The 25,674-nt window shown below is 37.9% G+C and overlaps 1 protein-coding gene across 2 annotated transcripts; it reads right to left on the bottom strand.

The window, feature by feature from the left end:
• Window positions 1-2,951: 2,951 nt before the first annotated feature.
• LOC128021146 (integrator complex subunit 2) lies at window positions 2,952-24,882 on the bottom strand. 2 transcript variants are annotated; one of them, XM_052608135.1, is made up of 25 exons: window positions 24,501-24,882; window positions 23,480-23,776; window positions 23,180-23,318; window positions 20,148-20,250; window positions 19,784-19,897; window positions 16,118-16,248; window positions 15,842-16,012; window positions 15,539-15,759; window positions 15,194-15,319; window positions 14,306-14,377; window positions 13,384-13,498; window positions 11,420-11,488; window positions 10,887-11,021; window positions 10,174-10,350; window positions 9,187-9,295; window positions 8,436-8,540; window positions 7,988-8,152; window positions 6,981-7,182; window positions 6,764-6,889; window positions 6,259-6,460; window positions 5,874-6,167; window positions 5,518-5,625; window positions 4,936-5,041; window positions 4,287-4,463; window positions 2,952-3,905 (listed from the first exon to the last, which is right to left on the bottom strand). In XM_052608135.1, exons 2-25 carry the CDS (start codon window positions 23,770-23,772, stop codon window positions 3,733-3,735), a joined length of 3,633 nt encoding a protein of 1,210 aa, XP_052464095.1. In that variant the 5' UTR covers window positions 23,773-23,776; window positions 24,501-24,882; the 3' UTR covers window positions 2,952-3,732. The 2 variants fall into 2 exon arrangements, with proteins under 2 accessions (XP_052464095.1, XP_052464096.1); XM_052608136.1 differs by having other exon boundaries at window positions 23,480-23,773; window positions 24,501-24,880.
• Between the last annotated feature and the right edge of the window lie 792 nt (window positions 24,883-25,674).

Here is a 25,674-nt window from a genome sequence, read left to right as displayed (position 1 = left end):
ATAAGCAGTCTTTAATAAATCAACATATAGGTAAATCCAAGCAAGAGAAGTCAGGAGACACACATAACATTGACGATACCTGACAAACTCAAACTGAACCGACAGGAACTTAAATACACAGACCAAACTAGGATAATAAGCAAGACACACTTGAACACAATAAACGCTTCTACACTTATATGTAGAAAAATGCTGCTAAATCGATAATTTCATGCTCCCACTCACGGTGAAGTTAGTTCACAACGCTGCTCTTAAGCTCATATACGAGAGTCTCTTCTGTCTGAGTCTGATGAACACCTGTAACGCACAGCTGTAACCTCAGATGATCTCTCCAATAGCTTTATTGCTTTTACTAACGTAGTCACCCAGAGCGACTGATGAAGTCAATGTGGGCCCAGAGCAACCGGCTGCAAATGATTAATGCTTTAGACAAGAAGGTAATCACACATTCACCAGGTGTGGGATGTAATACACTCTCCCGTCTCTCCAGATGGTATAGCATCGAAGAGCCCTTAAGGTTTCTCCGTATCCATTTCGGCCTGGAATGCCGACCGTGGAGCAGAGGGTTACATACCAGGGCCGCACAGCTCAGCCTGTAATAGAGGGGGTAATTAGATCGAGCACACCGCAGACCGCATGCTGGCATATGGTACCTTTCAACTGTGAGCCCGCAGCTAACAAAGGAAGGAGTATTTTACATGGTGCAATCTCTAATCTCATAAAAAATACTAAAGACATGATGTAAGGCTCTAGGGTGCCGTGGATGCCGAGGCATATTGCATTTAGATGGAGCCTGTGGGGCCCGGAGCTGAAATATGGTGATTTGATTACAAGCGTCTGTAAATAGCTTTTGCCAGTTCAGTCGGCCTACGCTGACGACGCGATTTGCAGCACAGCTTTCTTTGATTCGGTGGGAAATAAAACACACAAACTCACTGCAGAGCCTCACGTTCTGAAGCAAAATGTTTTGAATTTCACCAAAGGCTTCGCAAAGTTACTTGACATTCCCATTTGAACTCTTTTGAAAATCTCCTCCATCTTTGGGTGTTCACAACAAACTGCAAGGGGAAGTCGTGGCCTAGTGGTTAGAGAGTTAGGGTTAGGGTTTGACTCCTAACCCTAAGGTTGTGGGTTTGAGTCTCGGGCTGGCAATAACATGACTGAGGTGCCCTTGAGCAAGGCACCGAACCCCCAACTGCTCCCCGGCCGCCGCAGCATAAATGGCTGCTCACTGTGTGTGTTCACTTTGGATGGGTTAAATGCTGAGCACAAATTCTGAGTATGGGTCACCATACTTGGCTGAATGTCACGCAACCTACGATCTTGAAGTTTACTGTAAAGATCTGTATCGGATTTAATCACGCACACATGCCAGACGGAAAGCTGGCACCCGCCACGGCGGATTTCACGAATGGATACTGTTCAGCGAGGAGCACAACACTAAACAGATGTCAATTACCAAATCAAAGCGTGAATTACTACATTGGTGCTTCTTTTATTTTATTTCAGCAGACCTTCGTCATGCAGCACAAAGTCAATTTGATTTACTGATGCGTGCAGGGAAATTCAAACAGCAAACTTTCCACTCAAGACACCCAGAAGTGAGGAAAATAACTCAATCGCAGGTCAAATGAGCAAGTAATGAGAAATGGCCCTGGGACAGAGAAAGTCAGCTCTGCTAGGGAGGTGATAAACATCTCCAATTCTCTCTGCAGAACACAAGAATAGAGGTGCAAGGAAAGGTGAAAGAGAGAAAAGAGCACTGAAGGTTTTTTTTTTGTGTGTGCAAAAAAGGTGTTTAAACTTGACAGTGCCTTAAAGGAGAAACAAACTGAGCTGTGATTTCGCCTTCGCTAGCCTGAGGCCGTTCACAGCAGCTCAGACTCAGAGAGCTCTGTAGAGGCAAAAGACCTGCGGTGAGAACCATTTACACACTCTGGATGGATATTTTATGCGTTTTCTTCCACTTTTATCACAAACACATATCTCTGATCACCCTATGGGCAGATGTGCCTTTAGAAGTCAGACATCAGACAAGAGAAATGTAGCTTCTTAAAGGGACAGTACAAAATATGTATAAAATGTTTATTAATTCCTTTTTTTTACAATGCAAATGAGGCGAAATTTTTTTATCAGAGCCTAAATCTGTCATTATTTATTCACCCTCAAGTCTTTGCAAACCTGTATGACTTTTTTGAAGGATGTTGTTTCCCATTGACTTGTTATATTTTTTGACCATACAATAGATGGCAGTGAGAACCGAAATTGTTGGCAACATTCTTCAAAACATTTTATTTTGGTTTCCACGGAAGAAATTAAGTCATACATGCCTGGAGCAACATGAGGGTAAGAATGACAGATGACAGAAAATTCATAAAAAAAAAAGAAAAAAAAAAGGTTGAGTCAAGCTTTATGGTGTAATTTGGCTCTGGAAAAAGTACATTATTTTATTTCAACTTTAATGTTAAGTATCATGGGCCAAATTTGATAGCAAATTAATTGAGAGCATTTTCTAAAGCTCTAACAAAGAAAACCCTTGTTCTTGAGCAAAAGGAGCATGTGATTGGCCAAGTCATTTGCTATGTTTCAATCATTGATCATGTCATCATTGAACATGCATAAGCGTTTCCATGTGTACCCCATGCTACAGAATCTGTTTCTACACGTGACAAGAGTGCCCCCAAATGGATCTAAATGATATGTTATTTTAAAACAATTTTTACAGATAAATAAATAATAAATGTCTAATACATATAATATTAATGCAAATATCTTCAGAATCCAGTTGCTCCAACTGTAGGTGTTTTTTGTGACTTGGACACAATGCCAGCCATATTTTCTCCTCAATTTGTCCTAAACAATGCTGAAGTGTGTAATAATAATGTATTTTTAACTTAATTTAACTATAAGTGAGCTACAATCAAAACCGAGAATAATAATAAAAAATAGAGTTTCCAAAAAGATGTTTTAATACAAATGTTCAAAGCGTAAGATTGACATGTATACAAAACCAAGGTAACAAACATAATTCAGATGTCAAGCTGAGCCAAGAAAATACTTTTTAAAATGGTGGTCTAGAAAACAGACCAATAATTTGCTAAATGCCCTGGACACACTCAAATACACATTCAACGAACAAGCTAACACACCATTTGGAAAATGTCTACTACAAATACAACAAGCTGCTTTGTGAGCCAAATTCCTCCAATCCTTCAGGACAGCCTGGAGAATGAACGTCCAGCTCACTTAAGACTTAAAAGACGCTTCCTGGAAAGTCAAATATAGATGGTGGTTTTCGCTGGCAACAGAACATAGAATTGCAATCTATATTTTTATCTTTCGGTACATCTTGTCCTTTGTTTTGAAAAATGGCACCCGTGATTTGACTATTCATATATACCATACAAGTACAGTTTATGTAAAACTATATCAAATTAGAATTTCTTTCATTACCTTCATTCCAGATGTTTTCATAGCTTGTGGTACTGGGATGCCAAAATGCAGGAGAAAATTCATGTTCTGTGTTTTGAGTGGACTGACTTTAAACTGAAATGGTCCCAGCGCTAGTCCAACAGATTTAAGTCATCTATCATTATACTGCTAAACATGTTCATAAGCAGATTTCTGCAACCCAAAGTCCTGTAACATTAGGCTTAACTTATATATGGGACAAAAAAACTAATTCCAACCTATGCCTATCCCATTAATATTTCTATTAGTCTGTTTGTGTTGTCACAGTGCCTGTGTGCTGGAGCTGATGATGTCCATGAAGGTGGCCTCTATCTGATAGCACAGCTGTACATCAGGGTCAGCTCTACCCAGCTCCTCTGCAGACCTCTTGCGTAGAGAGTATTTGGATTCTGACAGCGGTATTTCCCGTGGCTTCTGTCCCAGATACTGGAGCCCTAAACACAAGAGCACAGTGGATTAGATTTAGATCTAATCCACTGTTAGATCTAAATCCACTCCAGGGCTACATGATTTGGCCACACCATATTGTGAACATATCTTAATAAATACTGAGAAATGAATTGAAAAACAGATAACCTTCATATTGAAATATTTATGGGTTTTAACACTTTAGCTCTTAAAGCTTTTAGTAATTCCCTATGGGAAAATAAATAGAAAAAAATATATACAGAACCAAGGCACCTGAAAAAGTGGGCATTCACTTTTTCACTCAATTAGACTATAAACAGAGTAAAATCTTGCCCTGTCCCATACAATAGCCATTGATCATTACAAATTAAAAACATTTAAGTCAAATAAAACAAGAACACACTCACTGGCAATGAGAGGGTCTATATCTCTGGTCTTGGTGGTGACATCAGCAGCGGACACCTGTCCCACCTGAATCAGCAGGGACATGACATCATCAAAGAGTGGGGGGAAAGCCTTGCAAAATGAAACCAGGCACGGCAGCGTCGGCATGAAAAATGCAAAGCGCTTGGCACGGGTCAGCACTGTAAAAGATACCAAAAATGCGTTTCCTTGTTAAACGTGAATAAATTACATGCAGTTTTAGATGCACTAGAAAACCTAAAACCTAAATGATCCAATACAAAACTGCTCAGGAACTGCAGGATTTAACAGTGCTCAAGACTCCTCTGGTACTCCATTCAATAAAACAATAAATGGATGGCTGATGCATAATTTATAAACACTGCAGATGAGGGTTTGTCATAAGCAGTAACAAGTGGCCAGCAGAGGGCAGTGTGTACAAAGATAATGGGACAAGTTTGCACAAGTTGGTTTTTGATTCGAAAAAAAAAAACCTCAAGGTAATGGTCTGACATCTCCAATTATCACTGATATTTTTAGACACTCTTTAATAAAATGCCAGCCCTAATAAATGAATAAGAACAGACACAAAGGTAAAGAGAAAATGAAAGAAAAATAAAGAGATAAAGCAACAGATGGAAGAGTTATTCCTACCTGTGAGGAGGGTGCCCATCACACTAATGGCAAGACGTGCCACACTGAGGGATTTGGGCAGGGCGTACTGGGTGCACAGATGGGACAACAGCTGTATGGCAAAGATCTGTGCCAGACAAAACAAAACTGCCATTAGCATCAAGCCCAGAGGTCAACCCTGAGCGCTCACCATGTGTCTCTGATTCAGGTTGTATAATTCATACTCTAATACTTCAACTTATAGCTGTACAGCTCTAAATGAAGTTGTATACACTATACACTATAAAGAGTCTTGTATCCCACAGAGTATATTTACATATTAAATTCACTGAACCATGGTCATCTGTGTCTCTCTTTTATATTTTTAAATTTAAATTTATATTTTTTTGTTAAAGAAATCTAAATAGGGGCAAAAGTCTGGAAATGCAAATAGTTTTCCATACTCCGCTTTCTTATTTCCATACTTTTCCAGACCCTAGAAATGACTAAAAACAAATTCCATACCTAGGAACCCTGTTTAAATTAATTCCAGAATTTGAGAGTGACAACTGGTCTATTTAGTCCTGGATGATAATGGGGATGAACAAACTGATAGCTGCTTACCTGCTTCTCCAGCTGAGGCTGAGCAAGGAGTTCTGGGATAAAATCTAGACAGATGTGCATGGAAGGAATTCCTGCCACCGTCAAAGGGAGTAAAGCCTGCGGATAACCCTGAAGAAGCAGCCATTACTCCATAAAATATTAAATCTTTTAGATTGTTATAAATGTCTATCACTTTTGAATTAAATTAATCCTTGCTGAATAAAAGTATTAAATTCTTTAAAAAATATTACAGACTTAAACAATAGTGCAATAGTACATTGTGTGTGTATTGTGTCTTAAGATTTACGATTATTATGTATGTAAAAAGCATGTATCATAATGGTGATGACAGTACTGTAACAGAGAGACTCAATTACCTGAAAGTGTACTAGTTTGGCGATGTTGGGGTCTGCGATGAACATTTGGTGCAGCAGGCAGCAGATGAGACACTGTACCTCCCTCAGGTCACTGAGCAGCCCGCCCTCTGCCTCACGCTCCTCCTGGGCCCCCTTCCCAGCCCCCGTGTGGCCCACCTGCTTCCGCATGGGAACACCTGGAGCAGACTGAACGCTCCTCAACAGGCTGTCTGCTCCTCCGCCTCCTCCCAGCAGCAGCTCCTCCTGAGGGGGCGGCAAACACACCTCCAGCAAGATCTGCACTGCTGCGCTGTCCTGAAGGTGGACAAAGACAGCAACATTTGTGACAAATGCTCAAACGGATGATTTAGAGATCAGTATTAGAGAAGTGTGTGTATGCGTTTACCTGAGCAGCCAGAAGAGCGTTCTTCAGCTCCTCTCTGGTGACCTCAGGTGTGTCAGGTTGGCCACCGAGCCCAAGGTTGGATACGGTCTGAGCTTGTCGCTCAAATTCAGCCGTCTCTTTCAGATGGGCATTCAGGTAGGCCTTAGAAGCCAACAGGTACCCATTCAGCATGTGAAGAGTGATGTCCATTAGTGGAGGACACCTATAATATAAACATACAGTATAAGGCATTTATAGGGCTCTATAAGCACTAATAAACAGCCAATATACAAGTACTATGCAAGTTAATAAACAACTAGTTAATAGTGTGAACTGAGCCCTTAACAAAAGTTTTTTTTAAATCTTACCAGCCCCAAACTTTGGAACGGTAGTTTAATATTATAAACATTTCATCAATTGTATAGTTCATTTTTCTTTTTATATATATTATCAGCATAAAAATTTTGCACAAATTACAGGATTTCTTCAGGGTATTTCTTATCAGGCATTTCTAAGCGGATAATACCTGAAGACCCTGGAGTCACAGCGCAGGACGATGAGAGGATCCACCATCAGATCATTCTGAGTGTATCTCTGCTGCCGCAGGAGCTTTACTAAAGGCTGCAGAGCGTTTACTGTCATCACCCACAGCCTGACAGAGGGAAGAGACTTAGCACGAGTGCTGAAGTGCAAGATATCATTCCATTTTTACTCCAGCATATAAAACAGAGAGGAAGTCTCACTTGCGCGGCATGACTGTATTAAGTACCATCCAGAGTTTGTTAACAGTCTGAAGGATCCTGCGAGAGACGCCGTCCTCTAAGAGCAGCCCCATGCTGGCAGTCAGAGCCTCTGCGTATGGGATCAGATCACCCGCAGAGAGCAACGTCAGATGCTCCAGGATACGCAGCAGCCTGGGCCCACCAGAAAGAACGTTCTGGAAAGCTAAGAAAAAAAAAAAAAGTAAATCATTCATAAAAATAAAATAAAAAAATAACTCAAAATAATAATAACAATTAATTAATGACTTGAATTCAATATTTGATATTTGAAATGTAAAACTTTTAGAGCTGACATAAATATATTTGTTTGTTTTATTCCCATATTATTAAATATAGCACAAGCCCGTCACCGTCTGTGAGTCCTGTGGAGAAACATGCCTGTCAGAGCAGCGAAACACCTTCAGGCTCATTACTCCGCAGGTGCAAAACTGAGTCATGCACATGAAAGGTCAGACTACAACAACAAACTATTCGTATCACAGACCATAATAAACACTTGTGATCTCCTCCAGTGCCAAAGGGCATTATGCATCTCATTGTAGAATTCAGTGTTCTGGTTTACTGTACCGAGAAAATTGCTTGAGAAATACACTGTACAGCAGAGATGTGCTAATTGCTTTTGCAGAATCCACCTGAGCAACAGCTTTTCTATTTTTTACCCATGGTGGCTGTACATTTTGTAAAATAATAGTAAAAATGTTTTATAGACATATGCCTTTCCATTTTCTTATTTTGACTGTGTTGATACAACCAAAATTTACTTTTGATGTATTCCCTTTTCTTCACTTTTAATCCATATTAATATTATTTACTGGGGAAAAAAATGTCTAAATGTCTTTATCCATCAAAATGAGTTTTAAATTATGAATCAAATTTTCTAAATGTAGTAAATGGCAGAAAATCTTTAATGCAATGTCATATCAGAAATGTGATTTCTTAACTAAGTGGGAGATAGTGGGAGTTTGTACCCTCTCGTAGCTGTGTCTGTGAGTATTTGCAAGATGAGGATGTCAGCAACATCTTCCTCAGTAAAGGCAGAGTACCAGTCACTTCCTCTTCACTGATCCAGTCCTCCACCATGCACAGGTGAGGATAGTTTGTGGCCAGAAGACGTAGAAGAGCAGAGTGTAGGCCTGAAAATAAAACAAAATATTAAGTGCATAACTAAATTCAACTTTATTTTATTCTATTTAGTATTACAGCACTATAACATTTCACGGTTTGCATGTATACAACCTGTAAATCAATGCACATAAAAATGTATAGAAGCATTTACATAAGATTTCAAGTATCAGTGTCACGTAACAAGAAAAAGACGCATCTAGTGATGCAACTAAATATGGTTGTATTATCACATATTTTTAAAACTACTCTGCTGAATATAAGTGCAATGGAGGTTAAATGGGTGTCCTTTACCTCCCAGCTCCTGCTGCAGTCCTTGGGCCTGGCAGATGAGGTGTTTAATGGGAATCTGGTCCATGAGGGCAGGAGAGTATGATTTTGGCTTCTTCTGCATAAGTGCTGGGAGGAGAGAGAACGTGTGTTTATCAGGTTGTTTGTTAAAAATAGGCTTTTGTGGTGCAGCTCATGTACAGGTGATTTTTCATTGTATTCCAGTTCATTAGCACAGCCAAAGGGCATCATTACTCCAGAATGATAGAGAAGAAGAGAGAGAGAGTGAGAGAGAGAGATTAAATAAGCACAGCACTCTGGGAAGAGCTGTGTGCATAAACAGTGAAGAGTAAGCGCTCTAATAACCGATGAGAGGCTTGCAAAGCAAAGCCAAACTGCAGGTGATTGGTGTGAGTTTGAAGCAATTTAATATGCAGAGGAGAGAGCAGGAAGATAAGCTGTATCGCTCTCATCCTAATATTATATCAGCACTCTGGGTGGCAAGATAGGAACTTACATAAGTGAGCAAACACCAGATTAACTGTAGATAAACTGATTAAGTCCAGTTGTGCAGAGACTATCATTTAAAAACTGAATTGTTTAAATTTAAACAAAGAAAACGGATGTAAAAGAAGACAAAAACAGAAAACAGAATAATAATAATAATGCAAAACTGCATCTCTTTCAATTGCTCTAGTTTGAATCGAATGGGCCAATCAGAACATTAAGTAAAAATGTAGGAGCATTTCAAATATTATGTCAGTAATCTACCTACCCAACGTCTTTGTATTTGCTAGCAGAGCTTCCTCATATGACAGGATGTAATAGAGAATGAGCAACTGGGTGGTGATGGTGTACTGAGAACGGGCTTTCCCTCCATCTCCCTGAGAGAGACAGAAAAATGAAAAGAGGTCAAACAGAGGTTAAAAGGAACAGAAAGTACAGGAATAAATGTTCTGATCTGCATCGGATACAATTGGAGATATACAGTGTATAGTAAAGTCATTTATGTATATAGTATTTCATACAATACAGATTGTTTCACAGAAGCTTCACATTAATAAACATGAAAATAACAGTGTTAAAGTTGTAAAATGTATAAATTACTAGATAAATCTAATCTGAGTTGTAAAGCAGCTTGACAAAAGATAATACCATAATTCAGCTTACTTTAGAATATTGTTTCAATTCAGTTCAATAACTGTTCATTCAAAAACAGTTAAAAAAAGTGCAAAGTACATAAATTCTGAAACGATTACAATTCAGCTATAAGCAGCTCTCCATAAGACGTGTCATTATTCAGCTCATGTCAGTTTAAAGTCGATCCAATATAGTTAAAAATAGTGTTGGTTGCAAAGTTAGTGTCATTTCCCAGCGGAATTCAGTTAAAAAAAAAAATCTCATCTGTGTCATTGCAGCTACAATTATAATATTCATTTCTACATTAAAGACAATTAACATTCAGTATCAGTGACTATACCACACATCATTACAGGTCTTTAATACCACTAAGCCCAAAGTGTCTTTTGATCTATATAATTTATGCTTCTACTAATCTTCTAATATCTGAATCTTTGACTTGAACATATTCCAATATCTAGGTGTTGCTGGTCTAAAAATAACCTTCAGTAATATCTATGTGACTGATTTGAGTAGTCTGACTTTTGCCACTGCAGGGCGGCAATTTAGCGCAGTTATTTCTTTCTTTTTTTTGAGATTTTTGCAGTCAACATGATCGAAAAGATGCTTAAGATCCACCCACCCCTGCCAAGCCCTGGAAAACATTAAGGATCTCCTGCTCTGTGATTGGCTGGTTGGTGGCCTCAGGGTTGGTCTTGGAAGCAGGGGTCAGGATGGAGTTAATGTAAACATCAATTAATGGAAGCAGCTGAGTGTGGAGTGGGGTATTCGTCTCGCACAGCTGTCTGAAGATCCAGTCCTAAGAAAAAAGGGGGATAAAATCCAGAAAGAAAGACACATTCAGAATAAGTGAATTACCCAATCATCCACCTCTGGCGCTTGGGTGATTAAATCATCTTTCCAGCAGAGCAGATCAATAGCTATAACATGGCTTACTGACTCTAGGGGAGGCAGATTCCAGTCTTTAAGGCTGACGATGTAATTGTGAGGAAACATTCTAAACAGCCGGGCGATGCACTACCACATTCAAAAACCACATCCTTAATTAAATCAATGGAGTGTTTTCCATGAGTAAGGAGAGGAGCCAGCCAGTCAAACAGATAATAGAACCCAATGGATTCAAGTCGATACTAGCACTGAACAGAATCAGCAGAGTAATATAGTGTAGTTAGCAAGGAGCCGATTTGAACACAACACAAAGACAAAACAGGAAAAGTTAGGAAAGGAAACATAACAAAACTGTCCCCAAAAGCAACAACAGGATTACAATACAATAGAATTTAACAGACAGAACAAAAAAAACAGAAAGGACAGAATTCCAACCTAACGGATTACCTTAATGGACACTTTGTGTTTGGTGAAAGCTCTGCTCCTCAGGAGCTGGTATATGCAGTGGATGGGGAGGAATCCTGTGATGTTGGCACTGAGGTTATTAGTAACGGCCACTCGCACGGCATGTGCTGTGACCACCTGTGACAACACAAAAATCCACTTATTACAGTATTTGTCTTGATGCCGTAATTGTGCAGCTACATTACATTTAAGATTTAACAGATGTCTTATCTATAATGACAAAAAGTGCTTTGTTTCCATTTGCTAGATTGCCATGTTCAACAGATGGCAAGTATGTAGCTCTTATAGATATCTGCGAGGACAGGATATCTATAAGACTGCATGTAATATTAGGACAAGCTGTTAGTAATTAAGATGATTGCTATGGTGCCTACACAGTTCTTGCAATATGTCAAACAGATTTCACAAACTCAGAGGCACACAATTCTTATTTTTTTAAATTTTGTTCCTATTAGAAGAAGCTAACGACTGTTTCGCATTTAAACACCATGAATACACTGTAAGGAGAGAGGCACCTGTTCAGTGAAGATTTCCTGAGTGAAAATGGTCTTCATTTTGCTCAGTGAGCTGGGTTTGATGGCGATCTGTGGAAGGATAAGGAGTTTAAATTAGCAAAATATGTTTCTCAAGTTGATTAAACTCTATGCAAGGTTTAGAAACTCCAAAAACTAATTTCAACAAAATTTCAAAGTGACTCATTCTGGCTAAACAAACCCTCCATGACTCATCTAACTGTACCACATCAATAATGTACGGCTCAGCTAAGGGCAATTACATATTACACAGACGTACTTTAGCCTTCTCTGGGATGTGCATGTTCCTAGACACTAACAATCAATAAATCCACCAATTAACACCCTCTCTTCTGTGACTTTTACAGTGCAAGCCACCAAGTATAATGGATGTTTACACCTAGAGGACTAATTCTGGAATTTAACCAATGTTGGCATTTAAGCCCAAAGTAAACAGGATCAAGTACTTCCTTCGTTTGATTCTAAATTTGACTTTTAATAGGGGAAAAAAAAACAAATGATCTTATTGATAAAGCATTTATGATCATAAGTTAGATTCAAATGTTCAAATTAAAATTCTCAAAGCGGCTGTCTACCTATTCAGGGTTTTTTTTGTTAAATATGTTTCACAGATGTACTTTGTGATTTCAATTCCAGTCTGTTTGTCCTTGTAAAACTTTCGTAAAAAATTACAGTGTGTATTAGTTACTTCTTTATCGGCTATCTTTGGGGTCCTTTGTGAAATTAAACCCACATCTGTGATTGTGGAATGTATTTTTAACGCTCATTTATTCATTGACACATTACTGTATACTAAAAGACAATTCTCACTAAATGCACTGTTCATTATAGAATTCCCTAATCATATACACTTTTGTTCAAAAGTTTGGGGACAGTATGTTTTTTTTTTTTTACTGAAATAAACATGCAGATATCCAGAATGAATCCATTAAATTATTTTAAAGTGACATTTATAAACAAATATTAATATTATTTTTTTTTCAACTTTCTATTAATCAAAGAATCCTACATGAATTTATCACCATTTCCACAGAAATATTAAGCAGCACAACTATTTCCAACATTGATAATAATAAAGAAATTTTTCTTAACCAGCAAATCAGCATTTTAGAATGTTTTCTGAAGGATCATGTGACACTGAAGAATTGAGTACCGTATTTTTCAGACTATAAGTCGCACCTGAGTACCTGAGTATAAGTTGCATCAGTCCAAAAATACGTCATAAGGAAAAAAAACATAAGTTGCATCGGACTATAAGTCGCATTTATTTAGAACCAAGAGAAAACATTACCGTCTCCAGCCGCGAGAGGGCGCTCTATGTTTTCAGTGTAGACTACAGGATCACTGAGCAGCATAGAGCGCCCTCTCGCGGCTGTTCATTTCATTTCTCTTGGTTCATGTCAAATTAATTTTGATAAATAAGATGCACCTGACTATAAGTCGCAGGACCAGCCAAACTAAGAAAAAGAGTGCGACTTATATTCCGGAAAATACGGTAACGATGCTGAAAATTCAGCTTTGCCATCAAAGGAATAAATTACATTTTAAAATACATAAAAAGCATTAATAATTTAAATTGTAATAACATTTCACAATTATACGGTTTTTAATGCATTTCTGATCTAATAAATACAGCCCTGGTGAGCGTTAAGAGACTTTTCGTAAAAACTGCACCAACTATACTAATATCATTAATCTCACACAGAAGTCCAGTTTAATTCAATGGGTTTTGTGATGCATGCCTACACAGCATAAACTTCCGTGACACCCTCATTCATTCAAGAGACACTCATCTTAATAAAGTACACGAAACGACAGGCATCCAGTGTTAATAAATAGAACTCATATGTCATTTAGAAAACTAATCCTCTCAGAATAGGGCGAAAGTGATCTTATTATTTTGTTCACAGGCTGCCAGCGCTGACCGACTGATTGCTTAAACTCACCTTCATCCCAAGGGTGGAGCAAACCAGCTCGATGATGGCACTGAGCTGGTTGCTATGGAAATACATGGCAACCAGTAATAGCATCTCTCCAAAAGAGGCTGAGACACGGGCGGCACTGAAAAGAATAAGAGAGGAGAAGAAAGGAGACAAAGGGAGGGGAAAATGCATTAAAAGAGTTAATATTCAAACCCTCTTTTACACAGAACAATCAGGTAGACACACACACCAACCCCCAGGGTTACAGTGGGCTTCACATATATGATAACCCTATCCACAAACACGCACAGCCTTGCATCGAAGGACATTTATCTCTAAATCTATAGAGTGTGGATAAGCACTCCAATCACAGTGGGTCACGAGGAGCACAAGCTACAGGAGAGATGACTTATAACCCATCAGCTGCTTATTAGTTATTCAATTGAAAAAGCCTGCCACTGCCTAACCTCTTTATAACCCCATCTGTTTTCATTTTATCATTCATGCCCCCCCCTACCCTTTTCTAAGCATTAAATTAACCACATTTTACTACAAATGTTGTTTGCGAGTTTACAAAGTAAAAAAAAAAAAGCTAGCCTTAAGCGCATGCAGTTAGCTCACCCATATCTATAACTGAAATGGTTCTGAATGCTCTCCATTGGGCAGACCTCCGGGGAATAATAATTACAGACACAAAGAATAAGAAAAATAAATCAAAATGTAGCTCCAAATACTTCTTGAATGGTTTTCTTTGAAATAAAACTAATTGAATTATAGGATGAACAGACGCTTGGTACAAAAGCAGAACAATTATGTTCCCCCGTAAACCTCTCCGGAAGATTTCCTTCTCACCGATCACAAAATAACTGGCATTTTTAGTATGTTGTAAAACACATTTATTGGTTGTTGTGGGTTTGAAGGGCTCGTTCATCCAGGCCTTCCGTACCTCTCAAAATACTCCTCCTCTTTTATCATCCAGCTGAGCCACATTACCATCAGTTGCTCCTGTTCTGGAGTACTGCAGAGAGAAGAAACAACAGCAATGATGACACAGCTAGGCTTTACTCCAGACTTACAGTAAATTTAAAAATTGAAGATCAATTTAACTGAACTGAACTTTGTATTGAACATAACTGAGTGATAGAACATTAATGCTGATGTTTTACTGAAAACAAATCACTTTGATAATGTTACATCAAGAAGTCATATCATGCTAAATTGTTTCATACTTTAAAAATAAAAAACTATTCTAGTCCACATAAATATCATAACATCATAAAAGGGGCATAATAGCACCCCTTCAATACACTTCAGTCTTCAGTGTCACATGATTCTTCAGAAATCAGAAATATGCTGATCTGGTGCTCAAAAACATTTCTTATTATCAATGTTAAGTAAAAATATTTTTGAGGAACCATGAAACCCAATTTTTTTTCAGGATTATTTGATAAAGATCAAAGTTACATTTTAGTTTAAATAGAAATCCTCTGTAAAAATCGTTTTTGATCAGTTCATTTTGAATGCATCCTTGTTAAATAAAAGTATTACTATCAAAAACATTTCATTGTACCGACAGTAGTATTAAATGTCTAACAGTGTTTTAGAAGTCCAAAAAGATCAGCAGCTAAAATGTTTTGTACAGAAATCCTTGGATTTCTGATGTCAGAGTTTAAAATGGAGGTGGAACATTGTCTGAAAATAAAGTATAATTGTTTTAATTACAGCTGTACCTCACTGAGAGAAATTTTATACATTTATGATATGACCATTTTAATCGTTAAATCATTTATCTTAATAGGTGGAGTTATTAGAGTATTAGTGTCTAAGTGTGTACCTGACGAGGGTAGGGAACGCCAGCAGTTTGCAGAAGGACAGGGAGACAAAGCGCACTCCCGCAGGTGTGGCTGGTGGACGACTGGTCATCAACTGCAACAGCTGCTCCGCCTCTTCATCTGTGGGCCTGTGGAAAGAAAACACATTTATAACCACCTTGAAAACTTTGCAACGTGTCATCAGAAACTGAATATAATCTAACAGTTGGAGTTCATTTCCAAACCCTGTATAGAATGCAGGGGAAAATTTGCTTAAGCTTCATAAGAGTCAAAGTTACTTGTGGTTAAAAACTACAATACCACCCATTTATACTTAAAAACATTTAATTGGGTCAATTGTAGCACACCTAAGACCAGCTATCCCCATAAGTGCGCAATAGAGTCGCAGCAGTGCGCTGGCCTTCACAACGTGCTCCTCCCGCAGGCCAGAGTACCCCGAGCTACTCTCTGAGTCCATATCAGTGTCATTGGGAACATGGGTACTGCGCGAGCGGGGAAGGATGGCAACCAGCTCCAACAGCAGCTGCCTCCGCATTTGCCACAGCACTGAGCTGCTCTCTCTTTTCCTCTAAAATGAGACACATGAATTTCATATGTTTACAAAGCAGCTGATCCTCAAGTGTCTGAATGCAATTGTTTTTGCGTCTTACCTGCTGACCGTTGCGAATGAACATACTGAACCAGGTACGGACTTTTCCATTGGTGCCCAGAAGTAGGCCGCTGACATAAGACACAAGAGGACTGACCGCCTCATCTGCCATGTCTGGCTTATAGTCCAGCGTTAGAGCAACGCCCAGACCTGGAAGATGACACTCTTCCACCTGTGGAAGGACCAAGGGCTTGACTTTAATATGACACATCGTTCTGATCAATTTAGCTGTGGCCCATTAGCAAGCATGACAGCTGGTCTAGTGCTGGAGACTCACCACCATGGCCCTGATGTTAAGAGCCTGAGAAGGGTTCATCTGACACAGCTGCCGGAGAGCTTCTGTCCTGCGCCGTCCACCCACGCTCTCCTCATCCTGCCGTTCTCCATTCTTTATCAATCCCCTGCACACTGGAGACACAAAGAGAAACAAACTTAAATGTGCCGCTTTTAACTTTAAGCAGCATATAAACCACATTTAATATACTAATATTTTTGTATTTTCATTACATACATGAATTACAGTTCAAAGGTCTGGGGTCAGCAAGACAAGTAATTTAATTAATATCTTTATTCAGGAAGAATGCATTAAATGTATCCAAAAAAAGTTACAAAAGATTTATTTTTCAAATAAATGCTGTACTTCTGAATTTTCTATTTATCAAAGTAACCTGGAAAAATGTACCATGCATTACACAAAAATTTTAAAGCAACTTAACTGTTTTCAACAATGATAATACAGGTGCCGATCATATAATTACAATATAATCAAAAAGTTGATTAATTTCACTAATCCATTCAAAAAGTGAAGCTTGTATATTATATTCATTCATTACACACAGACTGATTTAATTCAAATGTTTATTTCTTTTAATTTTGATGTTTATAACTGACAAGGAAAAACCCAAATTCAGTATCTCAGTTAATTAGAATATTGTGAAAAGGTTCAATACTGAAGACACCCGGTGCCACACTCTAATCAGCTAATTAACTCAAAACACCTGCAAAGCCTTTCAATGGTCTCTCAGTCTAGTTCTGTAGGCTACACAATCATGGGGAAGACTGCTGACTTGACAGTTGTCGAAGAGAAGATCATTGAAAACTTGAACAATGAGGGCAAGACACAAAAAGTCATTGCAAAGGAGGCTGGCTGTTCACAGAGCTCTGTGTCCAAGCACATTAATAGAAAGGCAAAGGGAAGGAAAAGATGTGGTAGAAAAAAAAAAAAGTGTACAAGCAATAGGTAACTGCACCCCGGAGAGGATTGTGAAACAAAACCCATTAAAAAATGTGGGGGAGATTCACAAAGAGTGGACTGCAGCTGGAGTCAGTGCTTCAAGAACCACTACACACATATGTATGCAAGACATGGGTTTCAGCTGTCGCATTCCATCTTTAAAGTCACTCTTGAACAACAGACAGCGTCAGAAGGGTCTCGCTTCAAAAAGGACTGGACTGCTGCTGAGTGGTCCAAAGTTATGTTTTCTGATGAAAGTAAATTTGGCATTTCCTTTGGATATAATTCCTTACATTTATATAGCATTTTCTAGGCACTCAAAGCACTTTACATAGTCAGGGGGTATCTCCTCATCCACCATCAGTGTGCAGCATCCACCTGGATGATGTCACGGCAGCCATATGGTGCCAGAACGCCCACCACACACTAGCTTACTGGTGGAGATGTGAGTGATGAAGCCAATCAACGCATATGGGGATTGTTAGGAGGCCATAATGGTCAGAGGCCAATGGGTGAATCTGGCCGGGATGCCGAGGTCACACCTCTATTCTTTTCGAAAGACATCCTGGGATTTTAACTGACCACAGAGAGTCAGGACCTCGGTTTAATGTCTCATCCGAAGGACGGTGCTTGTTGACAGTATAGTGTCCCCCTCACTACAATGGTGCGCTAGGACCCACACAGACCACACTAGCACCTCTTCCAGCAGCAACCTAGTTTTCCCAGGAGGTCTCCCATCCAGGTACTGACCAGGTTCAGCCATGCTTAGCTTCAGTGGGCAACCGGTCTTGCTCTCCAGGTTGATATGGCTGCCGGCAGGGATATCAGGGTCCAAGAGTCTGGAGGAAGAGAGGAGAGGCACACAATCCATGTTGCTTGAGGTCCAGTGTAAAGTTTTCACAGTCAGTGATGGTTTGGGGTGCCATGTCATCTCCTGGTGTTGGTCCAAGTTGTTTCCAACACAGCCGTATACCAGGAACTTCATGGAGATGCAGATTTAATTTTCCAACAGGACTTTACAAACAACTGCAACTACATTTCAGATGGCCAATATTTCTAAAAATCCTTTCTTTGTATTGGTCTCAAGTTATATTCTAATTTTCTGAGATACTGAATATGGGATTTTCCTTAGTTGTCAGTGATAATCATCAAAATTAAAAGAAATAAACATTTCAAATATATCAGTCTGTGTGTAATGAATGAATATAATATATAAGATTTACTTTTTCAATGGAATTAGTGAAATAAATCAACTTTTTGATGATATTCAAATTGTACACACCTGTAAGAAGAAATGTTTCTTGAGATCCAAATCAACATATTAGAATAATTTCGAAAAGATCATGTGGCACTAAAGACTGGAGTAATGATGCTGAAAATTCTGCTTTGTCAATACAGGAATAAATTAAAACAGTTTTTTTTATTTTATTATTGCAATAATATGTATCAATATTACTGTTTTGCTGTGCAAAAAAAATAAATGCATTCGTGGTGAGAATAAGAGACTTCTTTACTTTCTTTAAATATATATATATATATATATATATATATATATATATATATTTTGACCTTCATGACATTTTTTTATTGGAAGACACATTTAATCAAGAAAAAATGAGCTCAAGAATGAGCTGGTTAACATGGATTAGTCTCAGTTTAGGAATAGGAATGCTAAGTATTATATAGACCACCTAAAATAAGACAAGATGTAAAACAGATTCGATCCTGTGTGTCCATGTGAGCATCATAGCTAAATTTGACTGAATCAACTAGTACGCTATGGCTCCTGAGAGTTATTTTAAAATATTTTCCACAAATATCGGTCTTTATTTGGCTTTGATTCGAGTGCTCACCTTGAATTAAAATACCTGTTTACCTTTTATTATGCGATTTTAACCACAGATGTTATTTTGCCACACAGAATGATTCGAATTACAGAGAATCTTTTATGACTGAGTGCTGGAATGATATTAGTTTCAATAGCCTCATATGAAAAGTCCGTCACAATTCATGCTGCATCTGATTACAGTGTATCGCTATAGACAAGCTCTTTCCCTTAATGATTCCGCCTTGAGCGGAATATTCTCCCGATGAAAGATCCTGTCTAGGTAATGAGCCTTGAGAATTGGCCATTCAGTAATATGAAACATTTCAAACTGGGCTCTGAATGGAGCCTCACACAAATAAGCTATTGACTCAACAAGGACCTGGGAGTGATGAAGGATAGCAGAGACTCAGAGATGTTTTTATTTCCATTTAGAGCATCTGTGTGGAAAACCCACGTACGCACATAAAGAGGCGCACAAACACACCCATGCCCGAACTGCACATAATCAGACTCATCAAAATGGAAATGCAGTGCCTCTCAGATGATCATGCAATGGCCACATAAGGCAGATAAAATGTAAAATAAAACTGAGTTTCATGTGGCTTTTTAGCGAGAGAAGAAAAAAGAAATATTATATTTTGTTGCATTAAAACAAAAACAATTGTACATTTCCCTGATCCAAAACCCAGAAACACCTTAATGCAACTCAATAAATATTCAAATATTGTGGAATATTTCAAAATGAACATGTCTGATGAAATGTGCACAGTAAGACCAGTAATTAGTAATAATGATTTTATGTTGTCTTTAAAAGAACAGGAAAGGTAATGGACTAAAGGTTACATGTATAACTGTTTTATTTGAGCAGATGATGGACATACCCTCACTGAAGCTGTCTGGGACGTTTGCCACCAGCAGGCACAGGAACCACTCTCCATTCCTCACGTGAAGCAGGGCCTCGGCCACCTCAATGATGGGCAGCAAAGAAGGCAGCTCTGTTGAAAGCAGAAAAATCAAGAAGGAATTTGATTTAAAAAATGTTTAAGACGGATTTATTAAGAACAAAACATCAAAGACATAACTGAGGCAGCTAAAGTATCATTTTACCAAGGATTTCATTTCTGTCATGCTGAGGGAAATGTTTACTGATATAAAGATGATTGTGTCATAGCACAGTTTAATGGTGTGTTTTTTTTTCAATTGCTTCGAGCAAAGTTTTTACACAATAAATGTTACACCACTTACCTGCTTGTAGGATGCAAAGAACATCAGCCACTTCCTCCAGATACACGGGACTCTCAAACAACTCAGAAGACTTGAGGAAAAACTCTCCATTAGAGTCAGTCACCTGTTAAAAACAGGAAAAGATTTTAACACTATTTTATGTGTGATAGATAGGGATGTAGCGATGCATGAAAATCGATGCAGATGTGAAGATTCAAATTGGTTGAAATATTAAACAAATCGCAATACAGTTTTGGGTAGGAGTTTAAGAATGTATCTCTGAGAGGAATTGGCTGTCTTTAGAAATTTTTTTTTTTTTTTCTTTTCATCTTGACTGTATAATGCATATGAAAGCAGTAGGGTATCAATAGGGTCAAGCCAAAGACTGTAGAATACCCAAGACATGTCACTCGTATAGTTCTGAAAGGGGTAAAATGCAAAGCTCAATATGGCCGCTATCGAACAAAGCCCCGCCTTCAGAGTAAAAGTCTAACTGTACAGTAACTGCAGCTGCCATTAGAAGTCTCAGTTTCTATCCACCTTTTTCCCGAACGCGGAAATAAGCCTATGGGTAAGACTTCCATTTCATTAGCCGCTATGAGGAGAATAACAACATGCAGTAAATGGTAAAACTGTTTGCAGTACAACACACGATCGTGACCCTTTGTCGTTGGGACTGCATCATCCTTAAGAAATAAACGATACGCAAATCCGTCGTCAAACTGGGCCTTGTTTGTAAAACAAGCATCTTCGAAATGCAGGGAACAAACACAAACACTTGCACAACTCCGTTGATGCTCTGTAAAAATAAACTCCATCCTCTGGTCCCTTAATGCTATTTCTTTGGTAATCTGTGCAGGGTTGTCTTGCCCTGGCAACCAAAAACACACTCCTTTTGTGACATTTCGCGACACTCTCGCTCTGATCAGTGAAGTCTGTGCTCAGCCTCTCAGTGCTCTGCTATACGGGAGCGCGCGCTCTTCCGGCAGACGCGCCCTTAGGAGCCATATAAGGAAATTCCGCTCCATCTAACGTCACACAGACCTATACTCGAAAAAAAACTTTCGGAAACTTGTGACAAACCGGAAGGAGTATTTTTGAAACAGAAATACTCCTTCAAACGTACAACTTAATTTTTGACTTAATGTTTAGCATGGGAATCCAACTCTTTAACAGTGTAAAAAAACTCAGTATGCATGAAATAGCATTTCACCCCCCCTTTAGGCTTGGTGAAAAGTTTTGGCGAATTTTACGTTTCCCCATACAAAGAAACAGGAGCTGCACTTACATACCCGAGAGAAGTTTGTAGATGGCCACCAAGTGACATGACTTGAATTAAAACGTCTTTGTTCAACAACTGCACTGCTTTGTTTACAGTGGTAACCAAGGAAACCCTGTATTGCTGCTGTTCCATAAGTGCCACCTGCTGTCAGAGAGTGAATTTGCGCTCTCATTCAGCCGTCTGATGTTTTTTGTCTCATTCATGTTTTACGTAGCATAATTTCACAAAGTTAAAGTCAGACCATTCTGTTTTTGCTTCTGTTTGGATCATGATTAAAATCGAGTGATTTCCAAGTGAATGGAAAGAGCACAGACAAAGCCTTATTTTGCTCATATAAGGACGTCCAAGACCCCCCCCCCCCCCCCCCAAAAAAAAAATAAAATAAAAAAAAATTATAAAAAAAATAAAAACACATAATATTTCAACAATGTATTTTTTTTATTCTACAATTGTGAAGTAAAATTCACTTTAAATATTCACTTTTCATACATGAAGATGACATAAAAAAATGTAGTGTAAAACAAAGATGAAATGAAAATGACATTAATTTATTATTTTATACCGTAGAGGGCAGCAGAGGATCACCCATTAGCTCAGTTGCCATTTTCAATCCCTTATTTGTTTGTTTTTAGCATTTTGAGCTAATATAAAATTACTATTATAAAAGATGTTGTACTTTTATTATACTGAAGTATAGTAAGTACAATTAAATAATAATCTATTAGATGTAATTTAAAAAAGGGCACATCAAGAAGAGTTATTTAAGTTTTCAGCCAACACATTTGTTGCTGCGGTAGTTTTATTACTCCACATCCCTTAATGCACAGCTCTATTTTGACATTGACTTGTCAGATGTTATCACTGTCAATCAAAGCAATGATTTGCGGAGCAATTTAGCAGCTTGCATATTTTTTTTTTACACTCACATTTGTCATTCCACGAATCGCACAAATAACCAATTCTGAATTAAAAAACAGCGGATTTCACTGAAGAGTTTGCATCCCCGTTTCAAATTCACAAAGAAATGTTCAGCATTTTGTCCAAACAGTAATAAAAGGAAATCTTTTTGTATAATATAAATCTAATTTTGTAAAAAAAAAAAATTGTGAGATAATCGAATTGTGAAATCAGTATCGTAAAACGTATCAAATCATGAATTGAGTGGATCGTTACATCCCTAGTGACAGAATAAATTAAAGATAACATTTTTATGAAAGATCTTTATGAAACATTGAGGAAAACTTGAATGTAGCCTTTTAATTTAGGTCTTCCTTTCTTTCAGCTTGTTAAAAGGATCACAATACCTATATTATTTGTTTTGAAAATAAGCCTCATGTCAACCTAGGCTACATTTATTTGAACAAAAACACATTAATATTGTTAAATATTATTTTAACTTAAAATAACACATATCTGAATATATTTTAAATAATATTATTTTATATTTTATTGCTGCAATGGCAAAGCGGATTTTCAGCAGCCATTAGCTACTCCAGTTTTCAGTGTTGCACGATTGTTCAGAAATCATTCTAATAATGCTGATTTTCTGCCCAAGAAACACTTCTTATTATCATCAATTTTGTAAACAGTTGTGCTGCTTAATATTTTTGTGGAATATATATTTGTTCTGAAATCATATATATTAAAATAATTACATATTTATGGGCTAACAGTCATCTAGAGGAAAGTATTTTCAAATGTAAAAAATGACAATTTGATTTTAAACTGAAGCAAAGATCATTATCCAGAAGTAAATAATTGCATTCCAAACCTTGTTCATAATGGCTAGCAGCTCACTGAGAGCCAGTCTGAGTCTCCTGAGAGGATCACTGTGCTCAAACTCCAGAGTCAAACCATGCTGCAGCTGAGAGACCAGGATGCTCTCGCTGTTAGAGCCTCCAGCCTTATGCCTGTAAACACATTAGAATCATTAGAATCATCAGATATTTAAGCAAAACTTCACTCCAAAATATCTTTCAGTGTCTCAAAGCAAGATTAACTTAGATTTATCATGCCAATTAAATTAACCAACACAACTGCTACATGAAAGCTGTCATGCTTCTGAACCCACCTCAGCTGCTGCTCTTTTCTAGCGTCCTGCTCCAGAGCATGGAAATCCACAGATAGCAGTGCAACGATGGAGTTTACCGCCTCCACGCCTGACAGCAGTCGCAGGATGAGCTTCTTGTCCTGCGCCCAGGCGTTACTCTGATCTGCAGGGGCACATAGAGCCATCCTCACAAGACAGGGCAGCAGGAGCCGGAGCTCTGGGTCACTTAAAGCTGCTAATCTGGCCACATCTACCTTCTGCATGGCCTCAAATGCAAATGGGCTCACAAACTGAAGACTGGCACTGTCCACCATTCTGCTGCAAAGAATGAAGGGGAAGACAGAGAAAGGAAACGCTATATATATATATATATATATATATATATATATATATATATATATATATATATATATATATATATATATATATATATACACACACACATATATATAGTAACCATACTTTACACAATATTAGTTACTACAACTATTGCTATTAGGCTACTGTAAAATCATAACACCAGTAATCAAAAAAGAATGATTTTTTTCAGTCAAGTAGAACGGTTAATTTGTTTCATTTATTAATTCTTTTTTGTGTGTGTGTGTGATCACATTTAGGACTAAACCCCACACCAAAAACACCATTGTGGTATTAACATGTTTTTGGCAAAACTATGCTCTGGATGTGCGCGATGGTAATATTATATCCAAAGAATATGGTATACGTCGGTAAATACTATATATGAATATGGTAATAAAACAATCCCACAGTATAATAAAGAGTTTATTTGGATTTTAGGTGTTTTTATAATACTGTTTATTCCAGTATTCCAGCATTATTGTTTTAACATTGGTTGCTCTAGAAATGTTTTTAAAAAAAATACTATTTAAAACACTTTTAAGTGCTCACTGTGGAGAGAACTGCCCTTAGATGCACAGCACAATCAAAAAAGTATACTTAATGTATCAAACTCTTAACAGAATCTAATAAAATGTCATTTTGTATCATTAGGGACCGTAGAACAGTAGTGGAACCGACCTACCTGAAGTTTACCAGAGCCGCTGGCTACAACAGAAACACAAACCCCGATGAGGCCCGCGAGACCGCGGTCTTTCGTGATTCTCACGCCTACAGGAAGTTGAGCGTCGCCGTTCAAGGTAGTTCAGTTCACCGGTAAGCTAACAGGCTAGGTGCTGGAGCTTTTTCCTGGAGATCCATTCATCAAGATGTAACTATTTAAAGCACTATAATTCCAATAATAATAATTATATGCTTCACATAATTGACTTATTCTGTATAAAAACATCTACGTCCCCAAGACTGTTTACGAACAGCAAGCTATAGAAGGTAACGCTATAATGGTGAAATGTTTTAGGACAAGTCAAGCGCTAGCACTCATCTCATCTGCCTTCAGTGTGCACACTGAACTCTGACTGGCTGCGTCTCAAAACCTAGTGAGCCCCGCCTACTTAGACACCACTGATTGTTTGGCAACCACAGGCAAGTTCATAGTTAAATTGTCCTAACAGCGCAACAAATATGGTACATTGCAATAAATATAAAATATAATATTTACATAGATGAAAATCCAACGTGTCTGTGATGCCCAAAAAAGCTCTCTAAGGTTTGAGACAATTAGGAGAACAAGGAAGATTATTTAACCATGGTAGCTGCAAGAAACAATTTTTTTTCAGAAACATTTTCCTATTCAACTATTTTTCCTATTGTATTCCAGATAATCGCAAATATTTAATTATAGAACATGTATTTTTACCTTTTATAATTGCTTTTACAATTTTATATTTTAAATATAAAAGACTGCAGTAAACACAGATGCAACCTACCTACACAAAATTTGTTAATGCAATTATATTCTTTCATAAAGCAAAATATGGTATGTGTCATGAAAAGAGCCTTGTTAAAATATTACTAAACCAGTGATTATCACATTTTCCTTAAAATATGAATGCTTTGCTTGAAATAATATAGTTCTGTCTGTAGTTTATTTTTCGTAAGGGTAAACTCTGACCTTGAGATGTCCTCGACCCTATAGCTCTTTACATGCTGTACATCACGCACTTGCATTTGGAAAGAATGTAGAACTGGTGTGGGAGGTAAGAGAAATCCCAGGGTCTTTGAATATCAGCATACAGTTTATTCTGAACAGAGGAAGATACAGGAAATGGATCTTTCTCTGTGCACAAACACTGCATTTC

This window comes from Carassius gibelio, chromosome A10, assembly GCF_023724105.1.
Source record: "Carassius gibelio isolate Cgi1373 ecotype wild population from Czech Republic chromosome A10, carGib1.2-hapl.c, whole genome shotgun sequence".
NCBI classification, from domain to species: Eukaryota; Metazoa; Chordata; class Actinopteri; order Cypriniformes; family Cyprinidae; genus Carassius; species Carassius gibelio.
Note: the sequence above shows the minus strand (reverse complement) of the source record. Positions and strands in the feature narration are given on the sequence as shown.